Source organism: Lytechinus pictus, unplaced genomic scaffold (genome assembly GCF_037042905.1).
Source record: "Lytechinus pictus isolate F3 Inbred unplaced genomic scaffold, Lp3.0 scaffold_256, whole genome shotgun sequence".
In the NCBI taxonomy this organism is placed as follows: domain Eukaryota; kingdom Metazoa; phylum Echinodermata; class Echinoidea; order Temnopleuroida; family Toxopneustidae; genus Lytechinus; species Lytechinus pictus.
In genome coordinates, this window is record NW_026974376.1 from 1 (window position 1) to 17,500 (window position 17,500).

The 17,500-nt window shown below is 36.9% G+C and overlaps 3 protein-coding genes across 4 annotated transcripts; 1 reads left to right on the top strand and 2 right to left on the bottom strand.

Moving 5' to 3' along the window:
* Window positions 1–2,224: 2,224 nt before the first annotated feature.
* LOC135159462 (calcium-activated chloride channel regulator 1-like) lies at window positions 2,225–4,189 on the bottom strand. The gene is made up of 2 exons (XM_064115575.1): window positions 3,980–4,189; window positions 2,225–3,781 (listed from the first exon to the last, which is right to left on the bottom strand). Exons 1-2 carry the CDS (start codon window positions 4,149–4,151, stop codon window positions 3,096–3,098), a joined length of 858 nt encoding a protein of 285 aa, XP_063971645.1. The 5' UTR covers window positions 4,152–4,189; the 3' UTR covers window positions 2,225–3,095.
* Window positions 4,190–5,816: 1,627 nt separating this feature from the next.
* LOC135159460 (uncharacterized) lies at window positions 5,817–14,425 on the top strand. The gene is made up of 3 exons (XM_064115572.1): window positions 5,817–8,149; window positions 8,910–9,190; window positions 9,904–14,425. The coding sequence occupies exons 1-3, from the start codon at window positions 5,995–5,997 to the stop codon at window positions 10,447–10,449; spliced, it is 2,982 nt and encodes a 993-aa protein (XP_063971642.1). The 5' UTR covers window positions 5,817–5,994; the 3' UTR covers window positions 10,450–14,425.
* Window positions 12,871–17,021, bottom strand: LOC135159461 (uncharacterized). Of its 2 annotated transcripts, XM_064115573.1 has the most exons (3): window positions 16,936–17,021; window positions 16,664–16,786; window positions 12,871–15,567 (listed from the first exon to the last, which is right to left on the bottom strand). In XM_064115573.1, the coding sequence occupies exons 2-3, from the start codon at window positions 16,696–16,698 to the stop codon at window positions 14,436–14,438; spliced, it is 1,167 nt and encodes a 388-aa protein (XP_063971643.1). In that variant the 5' UTR covers window positions 16,699–16,786; window positions 16,936–17,021; the 3' UTR covers window positions 12,871–14,435. The 2 variants fall into 2 exon arrangements, with proteins under 2 accessions (XP_063971643.1, XP_063971644.1); XM_064115574.1 differs by lacking the exon at window positions 16,936–17,021 and having other exon boundaries at window positions 12,877–15,567; window positions 16,664–16,835.
* Window positions 17,022–17,500: the final 479 nt, after the last annotated feature.

The following is a 17,500-nucleotide window of genomic DNA, read 5'->3' on the forward strand; positions in this document are numbered from 1 at the left end:
TGAAACCTACATTGTATATAGAATAGCGAAAAATGATAGTTTTTACTTCGGAAAATACACAAATTTTAAACTAGCTCCCAATGGTATTTTGTTCAAAAAGAAATTGACAAGCAAAGAAAGTAGCTTTTGCACCGAAATGATGAATATTTTGGTCAAATCTCTCCACAGTTGGGAAAATCATTGTCTAACAAGGTTGGTGTCATCAATAAGCTAACAAATTCGTTTCCTTCAAATATTTTAATTAGTTTATATAATAAACTCATGCTCCCATACTTGAACTATGGGATGTTAGCTTGGGGTACCTCCCCTAGAATTCATTTCGATAGAGTATTGCTAATTCAAAAGCGTAAATAAGGATTATAAGCCATGAAGATTGTTTAGCCCAATAAAATTTTGAAAATAAATAACCTATACCACCTTCGTCTTGGCTGTTTTATGTATCAATTAAATCGCGGCGAATTGCCAACCCATTCTAAGTTTATTATTTACAAAAAAACGATCATTCCCATAGCTATTCCACAAGACTATTAAAATCATTTCACCTCCCTTTATTGAAAACACTATTTAAACAGAAAATTATCATTCATTTATATATAGATTTATTTAATTCTCTGGATGAGTCTGTTAAGAACTCACCAAGCTTATTTACTTTCAAACGCAAACTCAAATTTAACCAAATTAATCGTCACAATCTAAAAACTTAACTGCAGGATGTTTTTGTTGTCTGTCTAAGTGTGTCCTGTTTCGTGTTGTTTTGTATAGTGTATCTTTTCAAATTATGAATAATGATACCATTATATAAGTTAACTGGAACCTGTTTCACAAGCTCTGCTTTCTCAAGGTTTCCTCCAAATGACAGTTGTTTTTTTTAATGAAAATTTCACTCTCTCTTCGCGCTCGCATTCCCTGTTCAGAGAGATAATCTGCTCACGAGGATAATTATGGAGCTTTGATTATCCCATTTTAAAGTAAATATGCACAGATTATTTGCTTGCGATTCGAGTTTTCATTGCATTCTGTTCATGCTTACAAAAAAAGGACTGAATATAAAAAAATCAGCTGGCGCTACGCGATCGCATTGTTTGAAAGGCAAATTTAGGAAGATACGTAATCTCTTCATAAATTACAGCAAACAGTATACACTAGCGTAAATCCGGTCCGAGCAGTGGAGGGTGAAAGCAATATATTGACCTAAGAATTAAAAATTGGGGGGGGGGACACCCCACACCTAATGCTATGTATATGGGGGTATAGAAACGTGTACATAACCTTATTATCTTTCAAGGATTTTTTTAATGGCTATTATAATGAATTTGTTGTGTTGTCAACTACTTAACTACAGTTAATATCCAAATGCGAGCGAGCAAATTTTCAGTAGTTGGAAGACATGATGACCAAAATCGTCTTTCATAAGGTGTGATTATTGGATAATTTAGCGAATGAGCATAGCGAGCGATAGTCAATTGACAATGTCTAGCCATATAAACAAGACAATGTCGTTCTGCTTCTTATGGTCTATACGAAATTGGAAAGATTAGGCGTTATTTTGATCAGGAAACTACAGCAAGCCTTGTTCATGCATTTGCAATTCGCCATATTCGATAATTGTATATGGTTTGTCCGACACACTGATAAGTAGACTGCAGCGAATTAAGGATTCTGCTGACAGGGTTGTCACTAAAACACGGTCTCGAGAATCAGTTTCTCCTATAGTTCGAGTGCTCATACATAGGTTACCAATGAAAGATTGTAATTGCTTTTAAATGTCAGCATAAAGTGGCCCCTACATACTTACAACACCTTCTCAATGAGTATCACCCGGTTATTCAACTACGTTCAAGTAACAGAAAGATGTTCATCCCCCAAATGTAAATACAATTTCATATATGGGCAAAGAGCATTTCAATATTCAGTCCCCCAACTTCAGAATAAACTTTCCGATAATATGAAAGAATGTTCTGTTACTTTTTTTCAAAAATAAGCTCACATTTTGTTAATGTTGTATTATACAGTAGTTCCAATTGTCAAAATCCAGTCTCAAATAATGTTTTAGGTTATGTTTAATGATGTATTAAGGTTCAATATGATTGCTTTTCCTTTTCTATCTCTCTTTCTTTCTCATACATTCTGTATCAGCAAAATGTCTTTCGATCGCGTTCTGATAAGTTATAATAACGTGAAAAAAAACTATTTCTATTTATTTCGTATTTTCCATTGTGCTACATTGACTCGTCTAAACTAATATAACACATAGTAATCATGTATCACATATCAATTCGATCAGTAATAAGCTCGATATCTAATTTCTTTAATTCTAACTGCGTAAAATTTATAACCAAATGTTTTATATTTATCAATATAATGTATTCTCCGTTTAAAATTAACAACTTTCTCCACTAAAATCAAATAGCAACAATTAAAATCACAACACGTGATACGGTTGGTGCATTTTCAATGCGTTACTTGCGTATTTCGAGATCAAGAAATAAAAAAATGGAGGCCTTTAATGAAATAATTCAAGCTTTAGAAAAATCTGAAATTTAAAGTACATTTACAAATACAACTTTTTGATGGCATTTCAATTCTACACTGTTAGAAATTTTCTACTTAAAAAAATATTTCCTGTTTAAACAATTTACAAACGATTTGGTTACTTCTTTCTGTAAAATCTGTTTTTTAATTTTTCTTCTGCAAAATCTTCTGTTTTTTCTAACAGTGTACGTAGGATAATATACACGAACACACAGACAATGGGTGAAAAAATCTACACCACCTAAACCTTGGATAAATATGAGCGAACATATAAGCCTACTCTTACGCTTAGTTGTTTCAGCCTATAGCTGAACTTCGTATTTTAGATTATGATATAAAACTAAAATCTCAATTTCATTTTCCCTTTTTTAGGTTCATTTATCTAAATGCAAGAAACATCTTATTTTTTAACTACTGATAATTATACATTTACATCAACATCAAGGACATAGTTCCTTTTAATCTACACAAATCTAATTGAAGAAAAAGATAAATGTAGCCGGCGTATTAAAGTCAGAAAGGGTCAGAACTATATGCAATTGGGGTTATATCATGTATATAGTTTAAACGAGAATTTTCCTCATGTAGCTAGGATCCTTTTGTACCATCTCAACATCCGCAAGTTCTTGCTGTGCCCAGGCTGATTTAGGCGGGGTAAACGGCTTCACCAAGGAGAGGCTCTGCCTTAGATAGTAGATGTACACCAAACTGACTGCTGCTATGATGGTAACTGCACTAAGTGCGCAAGACAGGCCATTGATTACAGCCTGTGCTTCTGGTCCGGTTAGTTCCGTGGCTTTCGTTGTATCAGGAATCTCTTGTTGTGTTGTTCGCTCCAAAGGCTCAGGTTCCTTGGATACTGTGGTCTCTGACGAAGTTTCGATGGTTCCTGGAGCAATCGATTCTGTCTTGTCTACAGTAGTAATTATCTCTGTCATTACATCAGTAGCGTGCATGGTAGGCATCACTACGGTTGGTAATGCCACTGGTATGAAACGGATAGACAGTGAAACAATGTTCGACAAGTCCCCTCCATTCTCGGACTCATCCCAAGCTCGAATACCAAAATAATAAACGATGTCCTCTCCCTTCTGTGGAAGGATAATAGTGACACTCTCCGTTGTTCCCGAAGCATTGACGTGGGATAGATTGCCGTACAGCACTTGTTCTTGAGAGGCCAAATGGCTCCTGTTGAAGTCGTCTCGCACCTCTGAGAAGTTGGTGGAATAGCGAAGTTCGTAACTGTATGCTTTGAAGATTGGACAAAATAAAATATGATGAATGAAAAGAGAAAGAGCAATACTTCTACTATCTAATTTATGCTTGTATAGTTTTTGTAACATAGAAGAAATGAAAAACATGATGGCAATGCAAATCTTGACAATAACATATTGAATCCTTTTATTCAACTTTTCATCTTACTGGATAAAAAAAGTATTATCATTACCAGTTCCGTGGTCCATGTCATCTCCTACAGCTGTCCAAACCAGAGTTACTGTGCTATTGTCATAGGAGAAGGACTCTGAGATCAAGTCTTGAATACGAGAAGGCGCGATGGTATCTGAAGGGTTGGCTGTATAGCTGTGGACTTTAAAGACTCCTCCAGATGATGTTCGCATGAAAGATGGCTCATATGTGGTCTCGACTTCAACTGAAGTTGATCGTCTTCCTGATATTGTAAGAATAACATATTTTCTTTCAATGATTCCTCTCCAGTCAGTTCGAAAATTAATGAACACCGAAAATTACTCTTCTGAAAAGGCAGATGCACATGTTCTAGGCAAAGTGTGCTAATGAGCGCATATGAAGACTAGATTCAGAAAGAAACTGGGACATCTCTTATTATCAAGCAATACTTAATTTCTGTATAGTACTCGTGAAGAATCGTACCAAATTAACAAAATTACTTATTGCTGCCATTAGATTTACACAATGCCCTGTACTATTTTTGTACATGATATTACACACAGAACAGGAAAAGAAAGGGAGATATGATGCGTGATCAACACTGGCGTAAATCCCGGGGGGGATGGGGGGGATATATCCCCCCCCCCCCACTTTTCGAGGAGGGGGGATGGCCTGTACAAACATCACCCCCACTTTTTACGAAAGAAATGAAAAGAAAAAAAACATCACAAGAGATAATTGTTTTATTGGCGAAAATTCTTCCTGAAATACCGCTTAACAAATAAAACAATATTATTGAATCATAACATGCAAATAAAGAGCCAGTTCACCATTTCCAAACGAAATACTTCTGTCCTTATCATAACATTGACGAGAAACTCCCGTTTCTTCCAATTCATCAATGTTGGTGTCTTTGGGAAGGGATTAAGATGGAATGTCAATTCTTTTTTAATGTAATCTCTAATAAAACCATTAAACCATCATGGGGTAAAAAAGATGATAATATTGGAGGGGTATTTGCCATATGGACATACAGTGGCGTAACTACGGGGGGGGGGCATGGGGGGCACGTGCCCTCCCAATCGGCTGACCAAAAAAAACGGGGAAAAGGGGAAAAGGAGAAAAGAGGGAGAAAGGAAGAGAAGCGTATAGTGGGAAAGAAGAAAATATTATTCATTATAATGTTATATTGTAATTATGTTATGTTGCATTACATAAGACATTTTTTTTATCATAACTTTATGAAACATAATTTGCCCAGGGCCTACGTCTTCATTGTTCCTGGTGCTTGTATTGTCTGCTAACGAGATATATAATTGCGCCAGTAATTCAAATTATCAAAGCCACTGGCACCTACTCCGTTCAAACTGCAGTCTCGTAAGTGATGCCACTCAATAACCAGTCTGGCGCACTAACGCTTTTCCACTACCCACTAAAAGAATGGATTTCCGCTAAAATAGGCCTCATGCATAATTCATAGTGCAACCCCCCATCATGCATTGCGCGGCTTCGCACGCTTTGTCAATGTAAAAATTCTGTGAATTTCGACTACCAATATTTGAAACATTCTTACACGAAATGTCATGGTTCAATACTTTGTATACTCCATGATACAAACGATAAATAGTTGATATTCCCCCTCTTCGAAAATAGAAAGGAATCATCCATGACATTTTGAGAAATCTTTATCGGAATACGTAATTAGGTTAGATTTTTCGTTTCGAAAATCGAAATGTGTATTGCTAGATGTTCTCTCCAGTCGCTGCTCCTTTTCACAGCAAAGTCTTTGTTCGTATGCCGTCTACGTGTACTCGTGTGTATACGGCAAAGTATACGGTATACACTCGATCTTGTGTACGGTACGTACGTACGTGCATGTTGTTCACGTGTGTAGGTACTGGACTCACTGCGTTTTGTTCCGTGACGATTAACTGAATTTGTATACATATTTTGCGCAATTTTCGGAGTTGTTTGCTTTTGGATGTTAATTTCTATATTTGGATTCACTAACCTTTTATGTTGATAATATGCTGGTGATGGAAATGATGCGTGGACATGTCGAAAAGGACAGCAGATGGTAAATTTGCTCATGAATGTTCAAATCGTTTGCACGTAGACCTTCATCAACCTTTGGTCCCAGACGTTGGAGAATTTGTTAGTGTTTTAGAGGTTGATGAGCGTGTGAGAGCAGAATGGGCCGAGGAAAATAAAGAAAAAGACAGGTTACTCCTACTACATGTAAGACAGAAGAAGAAGAGAGTCTTCGTGATTTGTTCACTTTGTCACAAATATTTTAAGGATCGTGTAGCTGCTATTGAACGTGAGGGAACCTCGAAATCAGAGTTCTCGCCATTGGGACCGTCATCATCTGCGACTGCGTCAACATCATCAACTACTAGTACTACTAACGTTAGGCCTACTAAAAACAGTCCGAGCTCTAGCGTTAGCAGTAGCACCAGAGTGAATCAGGTTATCAAACAATTGGAATCTTTTGAGGAAGAGGAACTTGCAGAGGTTGCTAATTTTCTTGGTAAAAGCCAGCGATTAAATATAAAGGAAGACATTAAACTATTACAGAAAAGTAGCATTGACGTACTTACATCATTGGATGTGAAGAAATGGGTCAATGAAAGGAATAGTGTAGTACACTCATTCTTGAAGGGAATTGGTCCATCACATGATCTTAATCAGGATCTACACCTTGCTAAGACAATCGAACAAGTTTATTCCCTTTATAATAAAAAGATTGTGCTGCCATTTTCCCTGTCGGAAAACTTAGTTGTCCACGCTGCAACCAGGAACAAAGCTGCATGTAATGTCATATCATCATCGAGCCCTGCTGGAAGTCATACGTACATCCTTAATTGGTTGAAAGAGCAAGCAGCAAAACCTCTGGACACTCCCAGTGGAGACATTCTTGTTGGTTTTGATAACGACCAAGTAATTGGAAAATCATACCACGTAAGAACTGACAACAAGGTCAAAGCTAGTGTGATTACCTCAACTTGCATTGCTGAAGTTCAGCCCGCAGGAAGACTCCAAGCATCGAAGGACCTAAAGCCAGGAAATTGGCAAACGGCAAGCAATATTGCAGAGAAAATAAATACAATTCTAGACAAGGGTAGTGACTTCAACAAGGCAGTAGATAGCACTCATTATACCCAGGTATTCCACTCGCTACAAAAGGCCATTGACACAGTAACTGAACAACAGATAACGAAAGATTCAAAACTAAGAGACCATGTAGATGATGAAATTGATGAACAGGCACATGCTAGGGATTGGAGAGTTTGTGTGCATTGTGGAGTAAACAACCTTCGGACAAAACGAGTTTGTATTTCCTGTTCTGCCAGTCTAAAAAACCAAACAGGAGAGCTAGAAAGCAGAGATGAAACTAGAAAACCACAGCAACGACCCGAGTCCCAAACGAAAATAACCTACAGTTATCAAGACATTCCTCTTTCCGATGTTGGTAAAAGTACGTGTTCTTCGAGCAAAGTAAAGGTACATGCAGGTGAACCAATCTTCGTGAACCCAAATTCTCATGCAAGTGTTCTGAAAGTACTCCAAGAAATTGGGAAACAAGTAAAAGTAAAGAAATATGTACCTGATGGGGAGAGAGAGTGGGTAGCTGTGACATGCGATGGATTGCCCTTTTTTTTAGCACAAAGGGTGCTGAAAGAAACATTTACCTGCCAGGAGTGTAAGAAGGCTGTATTCACGAGGAAGGCGTATGAATCTCACTGCGCGGAACATGATGCATATGCCAATGTGGCTCCGAAGGACCTTCCTACTTGTCTTGAATTTGACTGGGTGCTACTAAGAATTGGACATGGACATGTGGAAATGAATATGGTCAGGTCATTCTTCGCCCTCAATTGGGATGTATGCCTTAAAGATCTAGCAAAAACAATGGGATTCTGTTCGGACAATGCACAGAAATATGCAAAAGCTGGAAGCGACCACCACAAATCTTGGGAAATTCTACAGATTATGTACTATGGGAGCTTACAAGAACTTGTGCTGCCGTATGTGAGGGAATGCCTGTCCAAGAGCTCCAAAGCAACCCCGGATGGCTTTCTGCGGTGGAGTCGAGGAGTGCAGAAGCCTCAATTCAAGTACTTACAGGAGCAAATACTGACGTATGCTTCTGCCATCATGCATTTGAGAGAAGGAATTCGACACAACAACATGGCTCTAGTGATAGCAGGTAATATGCGAAAAATTTTGCCTATTTTTCTCCTAGTACAGTTGATATTAACAGGTCCTACACATTTACAATGTGCATGCAAATGTTCATGTACATGTATGAAGTCTGTACATACATACTTTACTTAGTCCTAATCTTGAAATTGGCAAAAATAACAATTTTCTGTGCATATTCATACATACTTGTACATGTACTGTACATACCGGTATACATACTGTACATACAACTGTACATGTAACATACAAATGTATACATGTAAATCCAAAATGAAAAGTTATTGAATTAATCAGAACTTTCAAATTTTGCCGCAGAAGTGATTATCTGTTTTAAGAGTTAATGATAACATGTTGGCACAACAACATATGTACATGTACATCTACATTTCCTGTCCACCATTGTATATACCAACAGATTTATATACATATACTCAGAGCAAAAACATTGTGTGAAATAATACTTGTTCTGTTAATTATCACTCTGGTTTTCAGTTTCCTTTTATCAAGAGTTACGGTGCCTCAGATTTTTTCCTACTGTGAACGTTATTTTTATACAATAATTTGTAACAGCATTAATGTATTACATGTACATGTATTTTGGATTGATCAGCAATGCATCTAATATTCTTAAAGATAAAGATTTATAAAGCTAGATGAGAATCTACATTTATGAAGAAATCATGATGAAGACTATCTTTGCGATTATAGTCATGCTCATTATTTGTACTTTGTATCCCCAACCCCTTCCCTTTTAATCTATGTAGGTAGAGTCAAGTTCGCTCCCATATTCCACAGTCGAAATCACCCTAAGTATCAACTTATCGAATTAGTGGAATTGTCAAACTTCTTGGCAGCCCCACCAGCCGTGCAGGAGTTCCTGAGGATGCACCAGGCACTATCAACGTCTGGGGACCCCTCACGCTGCGAAGACCTGGATTTTATTCTGGAAGTGATAAACAAGAATAGCAAAGCATGGGCACCGCGTGGTGTGCCAACAGAGGAAGACTGGCTGAGGATTTTTCGAAATCTGGAAAAGTTCTTAGAGGTAACGTACTGCTTTACATGTATTTTATCATGTTACTTTTTATACACAAATTCAACAATTTAACCACTGATAATTAAATCAAAATGTGATGAATTGAAAATGATGAATGTTAAGCTTACACTACCTGTTCAGAAGACTTAAATGCACTCTATTGTTATCTTACAAACATGTACTGATGTCATATTTCCCTTTTAAGTTAATTTCCCTTCATGCTCTTGAAGAATCAATAATTTGTAAGACAACTCTAAGAAGGCTACATGAAGTTAATGTACATACCTACAGTATACATGTACATGCATGGGCAGAAATCCATGGGCAGAGGCGGGATGTGTTCCCCCCAATATGAAATGTCCCCCTACTATTTTTGGTCTTTCCTGTTGGATAAAAATACATCATTCCCAATCGAAATAATACATGTATTTTTGACTAAACGACCTTACATTTTGGGTAAAAGCCTTCTTTTTTCACTTGTCAAAGTCCTCCCCCTCCCCCACACCTTTGGGGACAGATTTCCGCCCATGTGTACAGTACATGTAGTTTCAAAGTCTTTAATTGGGGGAAAACATGCACTATAGTGTCCATGTGCATGTACATGTAGTTTATATTTACATGCATGCAGTTAATGAAACTTTGAAAGGCAAGCTACAGATTTTTGTGGCATATAAAGTCACCTTTTTATTTGCTTATTTTGTTTCTACTTTTTATTATTGCAGTTGAGGTCTGCAGTCTTTGCCAGAATGACAAGTGATGACCCAGAAGCTGTAAAGCCCTACACAAGCAGTCACAAAGTACATGATGAGGAGATCACCGCCTGGAGGACACGTTTGAGAAGCAGCAATTTTTTGCAGGATCCATTCTCAGAAGTTGCGTTCGAATCTGTGAGCTTGGAGAAGCTTGATGCTGAACTGGTCAACTTGACAGAGCAGGCAACCAAGAGGAGGCAGCATTTTGCAAGTCGCAGGTTTGATATCAACTCCGGAGAAGATACAACGAGCGAGGTGGATCCTGTGTTTGTTACTGAGGCAGAACGTGCATGGCACAGTGACATAAGAAACCAAAAGAAGGAAGTTATCGCATCTCGCGTCCTTGCTTTAATTGATTCACTGGATAATGAGAGTATCAGGACCATGCTCTTGGCTGAATGGGAGTCATCGGTAAGGCAAAGGAAGAAGGATGACTTCATTGCCTTCTTTGATCGGGTTCAGGAGGAAGTCTCTGGTCAGCAGCTTGTGAATAATGACAGTGAAGAAGATGAATAATGTATTTGATTATTCATTTCATTTATGGTGTCTCAAAGCCGATATGTTTACTGGAAGAGTAATACACGTACATTGACGACTAATATTTGAACAGAACATGGAGACTTAACCGACGTGTAGATTATGATGGTTACATGTGTTTGCTTTAAAATTCTGGCAACTTGACTTTTTTTCCTATACATGTACCTGTACATACATACATGTAGATCTTTGTTCCTGACAACAGCACTACTGGGTATCCTCAAATTCATTCATCTTTCAACCGTGGACTTGTCTCGTTGATATTTTAGCTCTTTTATATCCCTTAATATCTTCAAATGGAATGCACAAATTTCAACAGTGAAATGTTTCGTTTGCTTTGTTCTTTGAGCAGTTACTGACACTCAACACACATTACATGCACTGCTCATTTGTAAATGCATGACTTTTCTGTGATTTGATTTTTGGGGAAAATGATGTGTACAGGTGTATTAAAACATGTAAAAAAGGTCCAATAATTTTTGTGAATGCCAATATTGAAGAACTTGAAGAGAACTCTATATTAAATCTTAAAAGAGTCTAGTGACAACCTACATGTACATGTACATGTACAAATTGAAACTGACTTGTCTTTTTTTGTTCAAACACAAGGCTTGCAGTACACTAAAATGTGTGTATTTGATATTTTTCTGAACTCCTAATAAGATGATTTTATTTGTTTAATCTTTCATACATGTACATTGTACATGTACATGCATTTATTGGTGGCCCGCATTTTTATCTTGGCTTAATTTTAAGTCCGATCTTAAGTGTTTACATATCTGGCTTTTTGTGCAGACTGAACATGGTGTAATTTTGTAGAATTCATATTTTCTTCATGCTTGTGATCATTCAGTTATGGGGGCTGTCACAACTGCATGTTGTAGTGCATGCCTATACATGTAGATGCACTTAAAGGGATGGTTCAGACTGGATGTACAACTTGTATTTCTATCACAATACATGTATATACATGTAGAATAAAATTCACAGAGCATAATGCTGATATTTTGATCAAAATGGGATAACATATAAAGTTATTGAATTTCAAAGATTTGCATTATTCTGGTGAAACAACACATCTTTATTGAACATTCATTAGGTGAGCTGATGATGTCATATCCCCACTTTATCTTTTGTATTTCATTATATGAAATAAGGTATATTTCAAAAAATTTACCAAGGACTAAAACAAAAAATTTGGATTGAAAACTGATTTAGTGCATTACAATGTATTTATTGCCTCAACTTATTTCATCATAATGGAGACACATGATTTACACAAGTATGAAAAAATGAAACATGATTTCATGTATAAGGAAAAGGAAATTGTGGTGTAATGTTCATCATCAGCCCACCTTATGAATATTGATGACGATTTACATGTACAAATAACTGCTTTTCACAAAATATTGATAAACTTTAAAATTTAATAACTTCGTTATTTGTTACTGATTTTGATGAAATTTTCATCATTTCGCTCTGAATTTTACACTATTTATTTAGATATAAATAGTTTCAGCCCGGACCATCCCTTTAATGTGTAGCCAGCATTTTCCTCCTTCAATCCAGTATTTTCAATGCAGGGTTCTATTTTTTATCAATATCAAACCATTTTATTTTGTTAAAACCATGTAATACATATAATAATTTAATTTTGTTTAAATGATGAAATGATTTCATGGTGGTATCATGTACATATACATGTAGCCTACTGAGCTAATCTACATGTGTAAGTGCACATGCACAGGCTAAAATGTTCAGAAATGGCAGTCCAGCTTATAGCAGGTACATGTATACATGTACTCTTATAATAACTTTCTTTCATTTCCTCAAAAGTTACAGACACGTAACATGCAGTTGCATCATAATAGTGAGGACTTATAACTATCCATTAGGGGCAGGGAAAAAATTATACAGGGGCTGGAAGCGATTTATTGTAGCCTCCATACAAAAAGAACACTGGAAATCCTCATCTCAATGCTAAGCCAACGTTACAGATTTACATGTTGTCAGTGAGTTTTGAAAAGTAGCCCCTGAAAATAAAAGAAAATATGTAATTTGTTGCCTTCTTTACTGTTTGGGTTGAAATCCTACCATTGGCATAATTTCCTTTATCAAGAAATTGATTTATGTTGTGCTGCACTCTCCCAAGGTGAGGTCAGGGGTTCTGGCAGGAATTAAGTGTACAGTATAATTTTTCTCATAAAGATGTGAGCACAGAAATTGGTAGCCAATCGCTGTTGACTCAACATGGAGTCGATTGAAGAATCTGTTCAAGTTTTAACTTGAATTATACAACATTTCTGTTTGCTGCATTGCAGTTACTTGTACTGAAATTTGATGTAGGGTAAATAGAAATGCATTATATTAAACAAATTAAAAGCATGCCATGTATTTATTAAGAAAAAGAAACATTTATTCATGCAAATATATCTTGAACAGTATAAGTATACAATAAGTGTATGCACATTTTCAGTGTATGTAAGTGCATTTGGTAAACATATCAATTATCAAAGACAACATGAATTTCATGTATACATGTATGTGAATCTCTTCATTAATTATTGGAGTAAACTCTACATCATGAACTCTTCTGGTACATGTATGTAGAAGCTATTTCTATCTGCTTAGTTTACAGTGCACATGAGAGCAAATGAAACGATTCCCTCTGTACATTCATATACATGTAGATCAGTGCTTCTCAACTGTTTCTAGTCATGTAGTGGGCCATGATGAGTTTGGATGCATCGTAGGCCAAAGATAATTTTCACATATTTTCTTTGTTTGCCTTTGCATGTTTGTTACAGAACAAAGTAATTTACATGTATTTACAAGTATTTACAGATATATATACATGTACAGTGAAGTGCAGCATGTCCATGTACAGTGGGCCTCCCCTGCCTTTAAAAATGAAACATACATGTACAATCTATCTTCAGTCTTCACACCATGAATATTTGGGGTGCAACTTTACTAAAAACATGCACACTACTGTATTATGGACATATACATGTATGTATATTTATGTTTTCCTTTTTTTTTATCTTGATACAATATCTACATGTCCATGTAACCTAATTTTTTCATAGTCATCTGCATACAGTAAATGAACTATGTAAATTGAGGGATTTATTTCCTCATTTTGCTACTGTACTTACTGAATCGATACGTAATACATATTTTTCTAACATATTTAAACATTGATTAAGGAAGAGATGAATTTCTACATGCACTTAGTTTAAACAATTTATTTTACAAAGCTGAACATGTTCGTCTACTACATGTAGTATGAATTTTGAACCTACAGTGTAATAAAAATGGAAGATACTATTTTAATAGAAGAATTCCATGTACTGGTATATTATGCGTTGATTCACAGTTCAGTGGGTACATTGTTCCTTTGCTGCATATGAGTACAGTGTACATGATTCACTATAAATTCAGATGTTTCAAAGATCAACTATACATTGTACATGTAGCATCACTATCATGGTTTGTCTGCTTTCTGTTACATGTATACTGGTACATGTAGTCTTAGTGCATGTTCATCATGAAATTTAGAGAAGAAATCATGGAATAAGTCAACATCAAATGTACATGTTGTTACTCAGTAGTTTTGTTCAGCTCAATATTAAAAAAAAACATTTATTTCACTTCATGAACAGAAATCTGTTAAAAAATTACGAGATGTACTTATGTATGTAAATACACCATACAGATCAAATGTAGTTTAGAAATGACAAAGATGGTACATGGTCATGTACAGTACATGTATATTTGTAATTTTGCTTTCTTTATACTTGTACATTTATGTGGAACATGGTGGTTACATCATACATGTAGTCATCCATAAACTCTGTCAAAGCTTTTGTGATTTATCCACATACTTCAGGTATGTTCATGAATATTAGTCTGACCTAATGATAATATGAAATAAAAAGGCCATTTGTTACTGAAAAAAAAGTTTATTTTTCTGCCTTCTTTTGGTAGTAGACTTCTAGCAAGCGTATGTCCAGTATGTGGTGTTCTGGTTCCCACGTATTAAACTTACGGGGCCAATTCTTCCACTTGACATAAAAAAGCTTTTCTCCATCTTCTAACTTTTCACCTTCAATTGCTTCTACAATGTAAATATCTTTTTTTTTCTTTTGCTTCCCTTTGGCTTTGTCCTTTTGAATGATTTCATTATCGTTCAGTCCTTCTTTCTCACTTGGTTCATCCTGGACATTAGATGATAGTGCTATGTCATGTGTCGATGAATCCACGGCAGCATCAGGCATGGATTGATGTTGTACTACATCTGAAAATGTGGATTTATCTTTGCATGAAGCATCATGTGTTGAAACACTTTGGTATGTTTGAAGGCTTGTGCTGACTAAAGATTTGCCAGGAGCTCTTGGGAGTGGGGATTCGTTTACACCACTTGACACTGCAGTGCGTTGACATTTGGGTGTTGAATCTGGAGTACCACCAACTAGTTTGCGCTTTGCTGCTGGTCTTGGAGTACAAACACTCTGTGATAGGTTTTGTGTTGAAGTAGAGAGAGAGTTCTTAAGAGTATCTGGTGTGGATGCATGCTTTGGTGAAGAGATCTGAGATGTGGATGGGTGTACACCGACTCTAGGTGAAGCTCTGCTGAGGGTGTTCAGTGAGGAACTGGCAATGGCCTTGGGTGTGACTTGTACAGATGTGCTTGGAGATGATGTAGATAGTGGTGTGATGTCACTCAGAGCCAAGCTGTCTGATCCACTGGCTAATTGTGATAAGAGAGTTCCTAAATCGGATGAATCTGCATCACATGGAACCACGCTCTGTAAATGTTTCGGGGTTTTTGACGGAGTTACAAACTGTACAGATGAAACTGGGGTACTGTCATTGTTGTCACAAGAATCTATTACTGGTTGAAAGAGTTGCAATGCATTATCTGTTCCCCAATATGTAACTTTTGAAAACTCATCCTTGACATAAAGAAACACATCGCATCCAGTAACCTCAGCCAGTTCGTGGCTTTTATTGAACAAGCTCTTCCTCCTTCGATATTTGCACTGGTTGCGAAGATTTTTTTTCTCTTTAAAGTTAATCACTTTGTTTAGGAACCTGTGAAATAAAAAAAACACATAAAAAACATCATAAATACAAAAAACAGTTCCATGTGAAAACACAAAGGGACAGTGCAAAAATATGTTTACTTTAAATGAATGGGGGGGGGGGGGGTTCACTTGCTTTATATTTTATTGGTAGTCCAGATCATATTATCATGTTTTCACTTATTCCAGAAAATTTCCCACAAAAGAATTACCATCCTGAACATTCACCCCCCCCCCTCAATTACCTCATTGGGAGGGGGACTCTTCTGAGTGATTTTTTTTGGGGGGTAGATGTTGGATAAGTATCTCTCAAGTGGCCCAGCAATAAATTCATTTTGAATGGGACAGCAGTAGTGGGCAAATACAGGCACAAATTACATCTTTTAAAAAAAAAAACAAGTTCACACCTAGTTACAAATAATACATATAGCATTTCCATTTATTTGAGAGCAGGATAAAAGAGAATTGTCGATTAAATGCTTTGCTCACGGGCATAGCTGCCGCGGCCGGGGATCGAACCCCAGACTTTTTCATGTAGCCAGGCGCCTTAGACCACTCGGCCATGGCACCTCAGTGGGTTACATCTTGAGGACCACAAAAGGGGCACTAGTGCCCCGCCCCTCAGCGAGAGTGAAGCTAATATTAATTATTTTACATTTTTTACTGAACATTTTCATATTATCTGTATCATACCCCCTTTCCTTTTTTTTCTCTTTTCATCCTTTATGTAATAGAGGGGGATGGGGCACTGGATCCCCCAATGTTCCACCACCCCCCCCCCCCCCAAAAAAAAAGAGAATTTGACAAAAATTTTAAAAGGGCATAATGGGAGCCTATTTCTGACGATTAAAGTTAAATTTTCCACTACAAGGTCAATATACTATCACTCATTTTTTTTTAAATGCCCCACACGAAAGGTTGCGCTCAGACGCCACATGGTCACTGGGTATGCTGGGGGAGGGGAGCAATTCCCTCACCTTTGCTTGGGCTATATCGCTTCTTTGAAATTTTACGGTGATCAATCATTACACAAATAAAAGATATATTCTTCTTATCATTATTTCTTTTACATTTATTGATAAAACATCATGGGTTAATTTACTCACATTGTTTTCGTCTTTTTCTGGACTTTCTTCCCCATATTTGCTGTCAACGTGGAGTCGATTGAAGAATCTGGTACTGGTCGTGTACGGAGCAAAACGCCTGTGTATACTTCCTCCAGTGCTGAGCTGTGAGTGTGAGAAGGTCGAATGACAAGATGAAATGTTATTAAATTCTTTCTCAGTTTAGTATGATGACAGCTCAAAATCACGAATGGAAATATTACAAGCAATACAACAGTCACTGATACACGAATGTTAATAAGAAGAAAACTTACGTTTTTTGTATTTGGTAAAACCTGCAATGTCGTGGAGAGAGCCCGGTGTAGGAGGAGATACAGATGACAAACAGCAACTATGAGATGCTACACAATAAACCACGTGCATTACATAAGACGTCCGGCCGGCTGCCCGAAAAGACACATAATCCTTTCTACTGATAGTGATACGGAATTTCCATCTGGAGTTGGGTTAATTTTAGTTTGTTTATAGAAGAAACCGGGTACAGAATATCAATACACGCGTGATGGGGGCAATTGAAAAAAAAAAATGGTATGATAAGCTTGATAAAGAGGCCGCGGAAACAGCGGGGGGGGGGGGGGGGGGGCTGGGGGCCGGCCTGGCTTGAGCCCCGCTCTTCTTTTTCCAAAACCGTATTCAAAAACTTTAAAATGACCATCGATTATGATTTTTTGCATGGACAACCCCCCCCCCCCCCCCACAAAAACCGTTTTGTGGCCGGCCCCTGTATATTAAAGAATAATTGAGATTAAACAAGCAAAATTAATGTGATTTGAATATTTTATGACCGAAGTTGGCAGCGATTAGGTAAAGTCAAATAAA